Raw genomic sequence first — 13,274 nt, forward strand, 5'->3', positions numbered from 1 at the left:
AGAGGAATCAGCATGTGCCAAGGACCTCTTGTAAAGAGTCTTGCCTTGGAGTCGAGTGTCACTTCTCACACAGCAGTGCCTTCATTCACTGGTTGTTTATCTCTGGGCAAGAAAGTTTCTCTAGCTTTTTGACCTGGGCTGCGCATCTGTTAAGAGAGGAGATAACCACGTCTATCTTCAAGGACTGCTGAGTGTCAGAATGATAGGTGCTCATCCAAGATACCGTTTCCCCGTGGGTAATTCTCACTCCTGTTCCTCCCATGACTGTCCAGGTGTCAGGACAAGATGTTTCAGCTTTGGAAACTAGTTCTCTTGTGTGGCCTGCTTGCCGGGACCTCAGCGTCTCTTCTAGACAATCTTGGCAAGGATGTTCTGAGGAAGCTGAAAACTGGTCTTGAGAAAGGACTTGACAACCTTGACCGTACACTTCAAAGTGAGTCAACAACGGATGATCAGTGACACCTAGGAGCTTGCTTCCTACATACTATGTCTGTATTAGCAAAGGCTGCAAGCAGGGGCTGCTCCTTAGAGAGAGATGTTTACTAAGAGAGATGACTAACTGGTTCCTGGTTCATTTGTTTATTATTTTTCTAGAAACAGGTATTTCTTAACTGAAGATCAATCTATATCTTATTTCATCATAAAATGTGCTAATATATTTATTGGATAAGATCCTCAAAGTGACATTTCAAAAGTTCAAAAGATATGCATATTTTAAATTGAAGCAGATATTGACAAATAATTCCCTATATTAATAGTTTCTCCAACCATCTCTGAGAGTATCTTTTTTCCTACTCTCTTGACAGCACTAGTTTGGACAGCTGAAGTTTGCCAGTCTCACAGATGAAAGGTTCTAAGTGATCTCTTCATTTCTCTAATTATGAGTGAATTCACTCATTTTTTTCATATTTTGTTAGTCATTTATGTACTGAAACTTAAATATTTAATTTATATTTGTAGCATATTCTTCTGTTGGGGCATTCAATTTTCCTAGTAATTTGTATTAACTAATTGCAAAAGGATTCCCACCTAACCTAGGTAGCTGTAAAATCACCTACCTTTCTAGTGAATCATATTTCCTTGTAATTATGCATTCTTGGAGGAACTTGGTCTTCTTTTCCGTTTTTCGAAGCACGTTGCTAAATGGTCTTTATAGGAGAAGCTCACTTCTGAAAATGATTGCCCTTCAAAACTTACCAGGGCTTGAGAGTGACTGAGTGATAATCGCTCAGTCGTGTCCAACTCTTTTTGACCCCATAGACTGTATCCTGACAGGCTCTTCTGTCCATGGAATCCTCCAGGCAAGAATAGTGGAGTGGGTTGCCATTTCCTTCTCCAGGGGATCTTCACGACTCAGGGACTGAACACAAGTCTCCTGCGCTTGAAGCAGATTCTTTACCATCTGAGCCACCAAGAAATCCTGGCAACCTGAAAGATGGGAGGGACCCACTTTCCATCTTTACTGCTGATAAAACTGAGCTCAGAAGCAGAAGTGTCTGCATCACAGTCACCTACTAAGATGTAGGACCAGATGTAGTTTCCATCACTGCATCATTATAACTAGGTTCCTTGGTGGCCCAGAGGATAAAGCGTCTGCCTGCAATGCAGGAGACCCGGGTTCGATCCCTGGGTTGGGAAGATCCCCTGGAGAAGGAAATGGCAACCCACTCCAGTATTCTTGCCTGTAGAATCCCATGGACAGAGGAGCTTGGCGGGCTACAGTCCCTCGGAGTCGCAAAGAGTCGGACACAACTGAGCGACTTCACTTTCACTGTCGGTCACAAAGTCACGTTGCAGTACACTGATTATGTACATTTTTTTTAGCTTTTTCCTACTCTTTGAGCTAGTTCTTTCCTGTTTTTTCTCATTTGAATTATTTTCTAGAGATTTTCTTAATATTTTTCAAATGTGCCATTCTACATCTGCCAAGTCACTTCCTATCTCAAATCCCTCTTTTATCTCTCAATTAGGGCTCTCTGTCCTTGTTCTTCTGTATGAGTCATCTCTTTCTAGGCCATATGCAAAGCTGTCATTCAGGAACTCCTATCTGCCACTTTCATGATTTAGATCCATGTATTTTCTTTGACTCTAGATTTTCCATTTCTTATTCTACTCTAAGTTTACTTGGTTTGGAGGAGCAGCTCATTAGTGCTTCACTACTAGAAGTTAATGTGGAATCAATATCTATTGCCTGCTCAGTGGGTTGATTGCTCTGTTGATAAATGAGTATATATTAGAGTGAAGGCAGTGTGGAAGGAACAAGGTCTCCTAGCTGTGTGACATTGATCCATTTCTTAAATTTTTGATTTTTTATTTCCTCATCTGAAAGTGCAAAGAGTAGTGATACCTCCTCTGTGGAGTTGTTATAAGGATTAAATGATATAACACAGGCAAATATTCTCATTTAGTACCTGGTGCCTGGGATCTTGTAAAACACACTAAATGGAGAATGTTTTGCAGCTATTTTTCAGCAATTGAAGACTGATTTCAGACTGCCCCAGGAATCCAATACTTCTGAGGACATCCTTAATACCGAGGAAACTAAGAACTTACTGGAAGAATTCATTTCTGGAATTTTTCAAGTAGTGTACAGACTTACGGGGTGAGTTGGTGCTTCATTTGAAGATATTTGTTCCCAGGAAAGAGAATACATCTCTTTGGGGACATAAGTTTAATATCAAAGGCAAAAAGTTGAATAAACCTTGCGGATTCTTCCAGAGGGGTTCCTTGGTGGCTCAGCTGGTTAAGAATCTGCCTGCAATGCGGGAGTCCTGGGTTTAATCCCTGGGTTGGGAAGATCTCCTGTCTTGCAGAGCAGAAGTGGTCTAAGGTCAATTCTACCAAAGCATGGGAAAATTAGAGTCAGGTCTGTGGGGTCCATTTGGATCTCATGAGTTTGGGCGTTCGCCTTCTATGATTTCAGGGTCAGGATGAAGGTTGTCGTCACCCCCATCTCTACCTGTTTGATGGTGCCTAAAGTTCCATTCTCAAGGAATAAGACACTTCTTCTCTGAATATAGCTGAGTATGAAAGTCTGAATGGTCTCAGGAGAGAGGAATTTGGAATTAACACCACATAGGTGACCCCACACATGAAGGCTGGGAGTCAAGCAGTTCCGGGTTCTAATTTTGGCCTGCATCAAAAGGAATGAAATAATGACACTTAAAGCAACAAATGGATGAATGTAGAGATAATCGCACTAAATGAATGAAGTAAGTCAGAGAGAGAATGCCATACATCACATATGTCATAGACACCACTGATATGTGGAATCTAAAACATGATACAAAAGAACTTATACAAATCAGACTCTTAGAACATAATAAAAAACAAACAAACTAAGCCATGATTTTAAAAATGGAAATCAGGGTGGAGGATAAATTACGAGTTTGGCAAAAATATATGCACACTACTGTATATACAATAGACAACCAGCAAGGACCTACTATATGGCATAAGGAACCATACTCAATATTTTGTGATAACCTGTAAGGGGAAAGAATCTGAAATAAAAATACCTATGTATCTATCTATCCATATATCTGAATCATTTTGCTGTACACCTTAGCCTAATGAAAAGTGAAAGTGTTAGTCGATTAGTTGTGTCTGACTCGTTGCAACCCCACGGACTGTAGCCCACCAGGCTTCTCTGTCCATGAATTCTCTAGGCAAGAATCCTGGAGCAGGTTGCCATTTCCTTCTCCACGGGATCTTCCCATCCCAGGGATTGAACCCGGATCTCCTGCATTGCAGGCAGTTTCTTTAACCTCTGAGCCACCATGGAAGCCCCACACCTGAACCTAACACAACATTGTAAAGCAACTAGATATCAGTTAAAAGACAACAAGAACAACAACAAAATGCTGGCTCTGGTGTATATTCACCCTCGGAGTCTTGAGGGTAATCACAGCTGTCTGATCCTCAGTCTGCCATACAATCCAATGGAGAGAATCCAACCCCTGAGCACGGCTCTCATGAGGACCACAGTAGGCAAGGTCCATGAGGCTCAAATGCTCAGCACAACACTGGCATAGAGAAGAGCCTAGCAATGGCTGTCAGGAGGAATGACAGGGTGAATTGTGTTTTTTGCACAGGGTGAAAATCAGTGATCTTCACATCCTGGATCTCACATTAGAAGCGACTTCTGAGAGCAGTGCTGACGTGGAAATCCCCATCACTGCTCATATCAATGTGAAGCTGTGAGTATGGCTTAGAATCCGAGGTTTGGGAGATGCAGTGAGCTACGGCCCGTAGGTCTCTACTCTGGAACCAGGCACTTGTCTAATTATAAAAGTTGAGAGTTGAGAAGACATGAACACATAACACTTTGGCAAAGTTTCCTCCAGCATCATTTTGTCTCTCAAGATTCTCTTTAAAAGCAGTGAGCATTATGGGCCATATAGCAGTGGACAGTATGTAATGAAGGGCATATGAAAATTATAGGCAAAATATAATTTCTAAGTATTTTAATTACTTTGAAGATACAAAGAGACAGGAAAATGAGGATACATAGAAGAGTCTTATAAATTAAAGTGCGCTATGATTTCACCATTCATTAGTTATGAGATCTTGAGATAGTTACTAAACTTCTCTATGCCACATTCCCTCATTCTGAAAACAAAGATAATGATAGTATCTTTCTCATGGAATTGCTGTCAGGATTAAATGGATTAATCCAGGCAAAATATATATTTTTGGAAAAACCTAACATAGTATTTTGCTAAAGAAATGTTAAATCTTTTTTTTTTTAAATCATCGGTGTGATATTCTATAGAAATTTCACATAAACCAAACACTCTGGCCAGGAGAACAAAACCTAATGTAAGAATGTGGATTCCATAAAGAATACAGACTATGTTGTCATTGTCCATTTGTTGTTCAGTAACTAAGTCCTGACCGAATCTTTGAGACCCCAAGAACTGCAGCATGTCAGGCTTCCCTGTCTTTGCCCGTAGACGTCCCATGTAATGTCCACACAAGAGAGAGACTAACGTGGGCAATGTGAAGGGACTTCTCCCTCTCTGTTCACTGTGAATCTGTTTTCCTGCAGGCCTGTGCTGGGTGAGATTGTCGACTTGGCCCTCAACTTGGTCCTCCAGTTTAGTGTCAGCGTTGAAACTGATGAGACTGGTGTCTCCCAGGTGGTCGTGGAAGAATGCAGGAATAATCAGCACAGCATCTCACTCACCGTGCTGGGCAGGTCAGGTCCACACATCTCAGCAGAGAGGGGATCTGAAAGGAGTTGGGACCCAAAATTTCAACCCTAATCCTTACCTGGGAGGGAGCAGAGTTTGGTAAAGAAGAGGTCTGACTCTGGAGTCGAGTTAGCTTTGCCACTAACTTGTGGTTTTGGTATCAATGTAGGCTCTAGAAGCTTCAGTTTTCACATCTGTAAACTGAGGATGGTATAATACCTAATTCGTAGCCTCCTCTGTTGGCCAGATGAGAAACTGCGAGTGTTTAGCATACATCCTGGCACATACTAAGGTCTCAGTAATGATAATGTCCATGCTGACTTTCTGTCTCTTGGTTCTTCCCCTTACTGAGACAGGAATGCTGACCTCTCCAACCATAACTGGGCATGTCTATATTTCACCTTTCAACTTTATGTGTTTTCGCTTCATGCTTTTTGAAACTCTGTTATTAGATGCCTGCACATTTAACATTATTATGTCTACTTGAAGAACTAACCCTTCTTATATTACATAATGTCCCTCCATAATAGTAATGATAATAATAGTAATTCACTGTGTTTACCTTCTTTCCTCTAGTTGGGAGGGACAAGAGAAGTAAATGCCTACCAAGAGCTCTAACTTCAGACTATCCCCAAATCATTCTCTACCCACTGAGAAATTCCCAAAATGAGATTTTGAAAACTTAATCCTCTCCATTGAAATCACTAATCTCTGGTAACCCACCAACACTGTATTTTAAACTGCAATCTTGGAAGAGCATGTTTAGCCCAGGGAAGAGTGTGGAAGGAGAAAGTCTGATCCTTGTCGTGGCTGAGAGGAAAAGTGGTCTTGAAGCTGAAAGCTGGGGTAGAATGTTCTCCCAGGGAAAAACGCTGAGCTATGAGCAGAGTCAGTCCATCCTACCTCAGTAAGGGATCTGATCATAGGTTAACTAAAGACCCCCCCAAACCAAATATAGGCTCTGCAGCCTACCATCACTTAGAAGACTGAGCTGTAAATCCAAATGCCTGAGCCCTGCTGGACACTGCCTTGCCCAAAGCCCCAGGGAAATCATCCCGCCTTCCAGGTCTCAGGGCCATATCTGTAAAATGGCATTCCACTCCGCTGCTTCAAACTCTCTGAGGGTTTTTCTCTCCACTTTGGGTGGAGTCCCAGGCCCTCCCAGGGCCATCTAGGCTCTCGCTGACCTAGATCCACATCTTGCCCTCTCTGCCCCAGAGATGCTAACTTTTGCTCTGTGTCTCAGGCAACCTCCTTCCACTCAAGACCTGTACACGGGCTGCTCAGGCACCTAGGACACCTTTCCTGCATCTTTTTCCATGTATGTCTGATCATTTAGGGCCTGAAACAAGGTTCTGCTTCCTCTCTCTCATAAGGTTCTACTCTCACCCTTCTGAATACCAGTCACAAATTGTCATTATATATTCAATTATAGGTTTACCTCATTTATTCTTTCATTCAAAAATGTGTGGAGCATCTGCTCTATGCCAAGCAGCCACCATTCTGAGCTCTGGAGAATTTACTGGTGACTGGAGGCAAGGAGCTTATTCGTGTGGAGTTTAGTCTCTGGAGGGAAGGGCAGACAGGAGAGAATTCAGTCCAACAGTAATGATCCCAGAAGGAAAATGTTGGTTGCAATCATCACTGGGCAGAACAGCACACTTAACAGGGTGCTATGACACAAAGCCCTCCTGTAGGCAAGCAGTCATGAGGGCTGCCCTGAGGAGGTGACAGTTAAACGCTGAGAGCTGAAGGTGGGAAGGAGCCAGCCTTAGGAATACGTGTTAATACTGGGTTGACCCAATATTAAAAGTCTTTTGGGTTTTTCATTAGCCTGTTACAGAAAACTCCAAATGAACCTTTAAGCCAACCAATATTTAGGTACCACATTAGGAACTGCTTGTGGTTTGTTCATCACTGTGTCCCCAGACAGGCTTGGTTCCAGGCACATAGTTAATGCTCTCTAAAATTGTGCTGAAAAATGAATGAATGGATGATTAGATGAATGGATGGACAGAAGAATGAATGGATGGATGCAAAGATGGATGGATGGAAGAATGGGTGGATGGATGATGGATGGATGGATAGATAGAAGATGGATGGATGGATGGATTGATGGAAGAATGGACAGATGTATGGATAGAAGAATGGATGGATGGATGGATGGATGGATAATAGAATGGATGGATGGATGGATTGATGAGTTCTCAGGATTGTGGTGAGACTCTTATGAGCTATTGAGAAATGTGGGCTGCTGGTCAACCATTGGGTTCTAACTGATGATGGCCCTGGGTAGAGACTCAAGTCACCTGACTTCAAGGTGCTCCACCATCTTCAGCCCTCTTTCCACTCTCCCGCTTGGCTGCTCAGCCAACTTCACGAAGCTTTATCAATTTCCTCTCTTCTCCAGGCGCATTGGAGTGCTCCGTGAGTTTGTGGACTTTGCAGTCAACCTTGTGAATGAAGTGTTGTCCCTCGTGACACACTATGAGGTGAGTCCCCCACTCCTGGGGGTGCAGAGTCGAGCCTGGTGGGAGCAGGGCTGACTTTCTCTCGGTAGATTCTACTCTCTGGGCACCTTCCCTTCTGGGGGGCCAACTTCCCTTTGGGCTCTGAGTTGCTACCTGCCCCTCTTCACTCAGCCTGGCCTGAGGAGAAGGTGAACGGGGGCCCAATTTGAGTTGAAATCACTGGGTCCCTCGCTTGAACCACTTACCATACGCATGGACTGCCAGCAGGAATTTTAGATAATATTTTTCTTTATTCAACACATATTTAATTCATTTAAATACAAAAACTATATATACCATATTTCAGATTCATGTGTATCATATAAAAATGCCATGTGTACCATGTGCACGAAATTCCAAAAATTCTATATTAGTCACTATGGAAGGGAGCTGGGAATCTCGTTTTATTAAAAAAAAAAATCCTTCATGCTCTGTGATTTACTGAACTTGAGTCATGCTCAAAGCGTGTTCCTCAACCAGCATCACTGACGTCCCATGGACACTGGTTAGAAATTCAGAATCTTAGGTCCTACTCCAGACCTGGTGCCCAATAATTGCCTTTTAATAACATCCTCAGGGAATTTTAGGCACACAAAATTATGAAAAACACAGAACCATTTCTCTATAGTTCCCAGGCCCTATTTAACTCTATAAAGTTTCAGAGTCCAGAGGTCACGGTTTCGGAAGGGATAGGGTTCTGGAATGTTAAAAGTCTAGATTTTTAAGGTTCTAGGATTCTAATACTCTGAGGTTTTAGGATTCCAGTGTCCTCTGGTTCTCAGATTTGAGCCTTCTAGGTTTTCACTGTTCTAGAATCCTAAGGGTCTGAAGTTCTGAGGCCCCCAGTACTGAGCATCTCTGTGGGTGGCGGGCAGGGTGCTCACAGCAGATAATAACCAGTCCTCTTCCTTCTCCATCTCTCCTCTCGCTCCTCTGGCCTCTTTCCTTCTTTTCTCTCTCCATTTCTCTCTCTCTGTGTCTCTCTTTCCCTCCTTGTCACCCTCAGCTGTGCCCAGAAGTCCGTGGCCTCCTTGAAAGTCTGGATGCGGAGTATGTTAAGAACCGGATTGGTAAGTCACAGCCTGGGGAAGTGGCGAAGGGACTCCTGCAGCCTCACAGTGGGGAGCAGGCCACTCTATGCCTACAGCAACAGCAGGTCTGGTGAGGGGGTCCTGGAGGCTGAAGACCCTTTGTCCTGAGCAAGTCTGGAGACTGTGGATGGATAGAAGGGTCCCTGCAGACTGATGGCCTCTCTGGGCCCCTGAGAACTTTTGCTGCCCTCCTTTGTCAAACCGATAGAACCAGCTGCAGAGAATGATGTGAGAAAGAGGATGGGCCAGATCTGGGTTCAAATCCTGGATGTGAACTTAACTGTTGGATGGGGGTCAACTGGCTCCACCTCTCTGAGCCTAGGATTCCTCCCAGGTGAAAGGAGAGAGTAAACATGGATGAGCTGATGAGTGGATTTATGGAAAAAGCAGAAAGAGCCTAATATCCAGTAGACATTGATGATATATACCATCCCTTCCCTTTCACTTCTTAAGAGGAGCTATGGAGCTCCAGCCTCTGGGGGATTTCCTTGACCTGGGTCTCTGGCACAACTGAGGTTGCTGGGGCTGTGGGGCAGCAGTAATGGGGTGAGTGACAGGTCAGGGCCCTGAATGCAGTCCTTCTAGAAAACAGCCACAGGCCTAGTTCTTGGGTGATTACTTTGTGCTTCCGGTTCACCGCTTCACTGGATCCCTGCAACAATCCTGTGGGGGTGGGCTGTGTCATCATGCCCACGTTTCAGGTGATCTAACGGAGGCTCAGAGACTTGGAGTGACATGTGAGTGGTCCCATGGCTGTCAGCCTGACCATCTGGATAGTGGTAACCATTGGTGTCTGATTTCTATTCAGCTTTCCAGTGCTGGAGGCTGAAAACTGCTACTGATGTCTTCTTTCAGGTGAACTTTGGGAAGCCCAGCAGGGACAGTGAAGAGTACAGATGAGGAAACTGCTGTGATGCCCACCTGCTGGTAAGGACTGGGCTGGGGGCCTCAGGCTGAGAGATGATGAGAACCCCCCTGCCCCAATACACACATACAGGGGCCCATGGAGAAACAGAAGCAAGCTTGCCTTCTCTTCTTTCTCCAGTAGCAGACTGAGCCCTGGTCTTGGTCATAGACCCAGTCCTGACCCTTAACCACACCCCCAGATGGCACTTGGTTCTGCTCCCTGACTGTGCCTGGAACAGTCACACTGAGCTTTGACTTCAGTAGTTGACTGAGCCCTGACACTGGTCACAGAATCTGACCTGCATCTCAGTCTGATCCCTGATCCTGGTCATACACTGAGCCCTGAAACCTGGCTCCTTGGGGCCCTGATCAGTCTTTTCACATCAGTCATTTTTGCTAAGATGAAGGTGTGGGAGGCTGAAGGGATGAGGAGGTTTCAGTGCCAGGTGCCAGGGAAAGACCTCAAACCACAGGTTCCAGGCCCTCCCCGAACCTCAGAGCTCACAGGGTTTGTGGGGAGGCACTCCTGCCACCATGCCTGGTGAACACAGGAGCTGGTAAGGGCCCCGGGGTGGGGCCCTTGCCTCATGCTGGGGTCTCCTTCCAGATAGAATCCTGGCTGAATCTCTGTACAGACTCCCTATGGGACAGGCGGTGCTGCCACCATCTATCAGGAGGGACAACTGAGTCCAGTCAAGCACACTCTCAGATACTCCTCCTCTCAATCAGGACACCTTGTGCTCATCACCCTCCACCCCAGCAATAAAAAGCCATATCTGCACCTCCTGTGTGGTCTCTTGCATTCCTTCCATTGGGATTTCAGGGATGGGGAGATATGAGTAATCAGGGCAGCGGAGAACTGGATCTGAATTTGGAAGGGTCTTTTGGGACTATCTAGCTGCAACTTATTGTCTTACAAATAGGAACACTGAGGCCCAGGATGGGCACGAAAGTGACCTGAGGTCACACAATGACAGCCTCACTATACTTCTGCTAACTCTCTTCTGACAGAGAGTTGTCTTGGCCAGCACACCTAACCTCATGATTTCCTGAGGGCACCCTTCTGCCAGGAGACCCTGCTCTTGTCTCCATTGGACAGATTATGAAACAGGCTCCAAGAGGTAAGTGACTCATCGAGATTACAGCACAGCAAATGGCAGGATTAGGATGTAAACCCATGGCTATGGGATCCCTTGCTCAAAAAGGTGACATCCTGGCTCCCATACTCAGCCAGCTCTCCCCCAGCCCCTGCAGGTCTCTCTGTCCTGGCCTTGGTCTCTTCAGCCTAGGACTGATGGGGTTCCTCTTGTGGCCCTTCTATCTCCTCAACGTGCAAACCCTCAGCTTCCCCCTTTGACTACGAGTGGAGAACAGAGACCCCTTACTCACAGCTGTGTCCCCTCTGCAGAGGACTGACCTAGGCTATCACCTCAGGGTCCCTGGTCCTCTTCTTCCCTCGAGGGTGTCTGACTTTCCTGCCAAGAGTCCCAGGGAACATTTGCCTATTTTCTGAGGAGCCATCCCAGGGCTGTGTGCAATTCTGTGAGGGAAGAACCACTGTCATCCTCATGGGAAACTTGGGCTGAGACCAGGGCCACACAGAGGCCTGCTTCACGTATGGGCCTTCTGTCTGATGAAGGCTGCCTCAGAGAGTCAAGTCATCTCAGGAGGCCTTTGAGCTCCTGGGGCAGCTGGAGGGCCTTGGACCAGCTCTCTGGAGCTCTCCAAAGAGGACCTCTCAGTTCAGGCTGTGCTGGGGATCCTGACACATGTGAGGTGAGAGGTTGGACAGAGCTGAGCTTGACGGGGCCTCTGTCCTTTGCCAGCTGTGTGATCTCAGGCAACTTACTAGAACCACAGTTCTCTCACTGCCCAGTGGAGTCAGCAGCAAAACCTCCCAATTGCAAGGTTGTGATGATTAAATGAGTCAATGAATGGAAAATGCTTAACCAGAGTCAGACACTGGTGAGCACAAGATGAATGTTAGCTCGAATTACTGTCAAACAGTAGGAGAAATCCATATTCAGTCTTTATACATTGTATCTCACTCAGTTCTTATTTACACTGAGTGATGCAATGAAGGATCTTGGCATAGGTGTGGCAACTGAGTCTCAAAGAGGGGAAGTGACGCCTCCAGGGCCACACAGCTGGTCAGAGGCAAAGCTAGATATCATGTGAAGACAGTATCCTCCAGTTCTGGTTCTTCCCCTACTGGCCATAGCAAAGGGACAAGAGTTTTCCTCTGAGTCTGTATTTTGCGACAATCCCAAGTCCCACACAAGTACACAAGGAGGGCTCACAGTTCAGGACTTCTCTTGAGCAGTTGCCCACTTGGGTCAATGCTGAGCCTTTGTTCAGGCTGTTCCACCACCTGGAACATCATTCCTTCTCGCCCTCCAGCTTTTCAACCCTCCTCAGCCCACCACACTCTTCAGGAGCTGTCTCCTGCTAGGTGGGGGCCACTCCTCAATGTTGCTCCAAAAAAGAGACCATATTTTCCAGCTGGTAGGTAGGTGTATCCAGGCTACTTTTTCATTATTTTCTCATACAGATAGAGGGTTCAGGAAATGTCAGCTCTCGTGATTATGGTTTACATTTTCTTAAATACTCTTTTCTTTCCCCATGTTTAGTGAGAAATAATTGCTATTCATCACTGTGTAAGTTAAAAGTGTCACGCGAGTGTATGTTCCTCGATTCTTCATCTTGTCACAACAAAGATTTGGAGTGACGGACATTAAAGCCCTCAGTGCCTCACAGCTCTCGGGTCTTGGACAAATCGTGTTATAGTCTTAGGCAAATCAATGTTACAGCTCTATTTTATCTAGAAGATAGCAGGAGAATCCATCCTCTAAGCAAGAGGGCATGCCAACCCAAAGACTCGAGAAGAGAGTGGAGGAGCGTGCAGGGGATGGGGAGAGAGAGAGGGAGAGAGAGAGGGAGAGAGGGAGAGAGAGAGGGAGAGAGAGAGGGAGAGAGAAAGAGCACACGCAGGTGGGAGAGAAAGAGAGGCAGAAAGCACTTTGGCTCCTCCTTTTATATGGTTTTTCCTCCACCCGGGCCTGCCCTGTGCAAACTGGCCTTAGCCAAGGGTGCTGTTTGTTCTGCCTGAAGTCTTCACTCTGGTCCTCGGACCTTCCTTTGACCTTCCTTGTCTTTTAGCCACCTCCATTTTGGACTCCTTTTCGCTATTCTACCTACCTAACAAAAACAATTTTGATTTCTGTATATTATGAAATGATTATGACAATGGGTTAACCTAGCATTCATCTGCTCCTATAGATACAATAAAAAATAATGAAAAAGAGTAACAGTTTTTCCTTGTGATGCAAACTCTTAAGGTTTGCTGTCTTAACAATGTTCCTGTATATCATACATCACTGTTAGCTATAGTCATCATGTTATGCATTACATTGCTATTACTCATTTGTTTAGAACCTAAAATAAGAAAGAATAGCAATAATGCCTACAATAAGAAGCAAGAAAAACCCAAATGAACAACCTAACTCTATATCATAAGGGACTAGAAAAAGAAAAATAATAAACTAAGCCCTAAGTAACCACTGAAAAAATGC

At 45.1% G+C, this 13,274-nt stretch overlaps 1 protein-coding gene across 1 annotated transcript; it reads left to right on the top strand.

Annotated features, from left to right (window-relative positions):
* Positions 1–278: 278 nt before the first annotated feature.
* On the top strand, positions 279–9,696 carry LOC138416873 (short palate, lung and nasal epithelium carcinoma-associated protein 2A-like). The gene is made up of 7 exons (XM_069546361.1): positions 279–433; positions 2,461–2,602; positions 4,095–4,199; positions 5,051–5,200; positions 7,606–7,687; positions 8,712–8,775; positions 9,605–9,696. Exons 1-7 carry the CDS (start codon positions 286–288, stop codon positions 9,694–9,696), a joined length of 783 nt encoding a protein of 260 aa, XP_069402462.1. The 5' UTR covers positions 279–285.
* The last annotated feature ends 3,578 nt before the right edge of the window (positions 9,697–13,274 follow it).

The sequence above is a fragment of the Ovis canadensis genome, chromosome 13 (genome assembly GCF_042477335.2).
Source record: "Ovis canadensis isolate MfBH-ARS-UI-01 breed Bighorn chromosome 13, ARS-UI_OviCan_v2, whole genome shotgun sequence".
Taxonomy (NCBI): Eukaryota; Metazoa; Chordata; class Mammalia; order Artiodactyla; family Bovidae; genus Ovis; species Ovis canadensis.

Bases quoted from the DNA above. Each gene is read 5' to 3' on its own strand.
- LOC138416873 (XM_069546361.1), top strand. From the start codon at position 286: ATGTTTCAGCTTTGGAAACTAGTTCTCTTGTGTGGCCTGCTTGCCGGG. The intron at 434-2,460 runs GTGAGTCAACAA...AATGTTTTGCAG, and splicing joins CCTTGACCGTACACTTCAAA to CTATTTTTCAGCAATTGAAG. The intron at 5,201-7,605 runs GTCAGGTCCACA...TCTCTTCTCCAG, and splicing joins TCACTCACCGTGCTGGGCAG to GCGCATTGGAGTGCTCCGTG.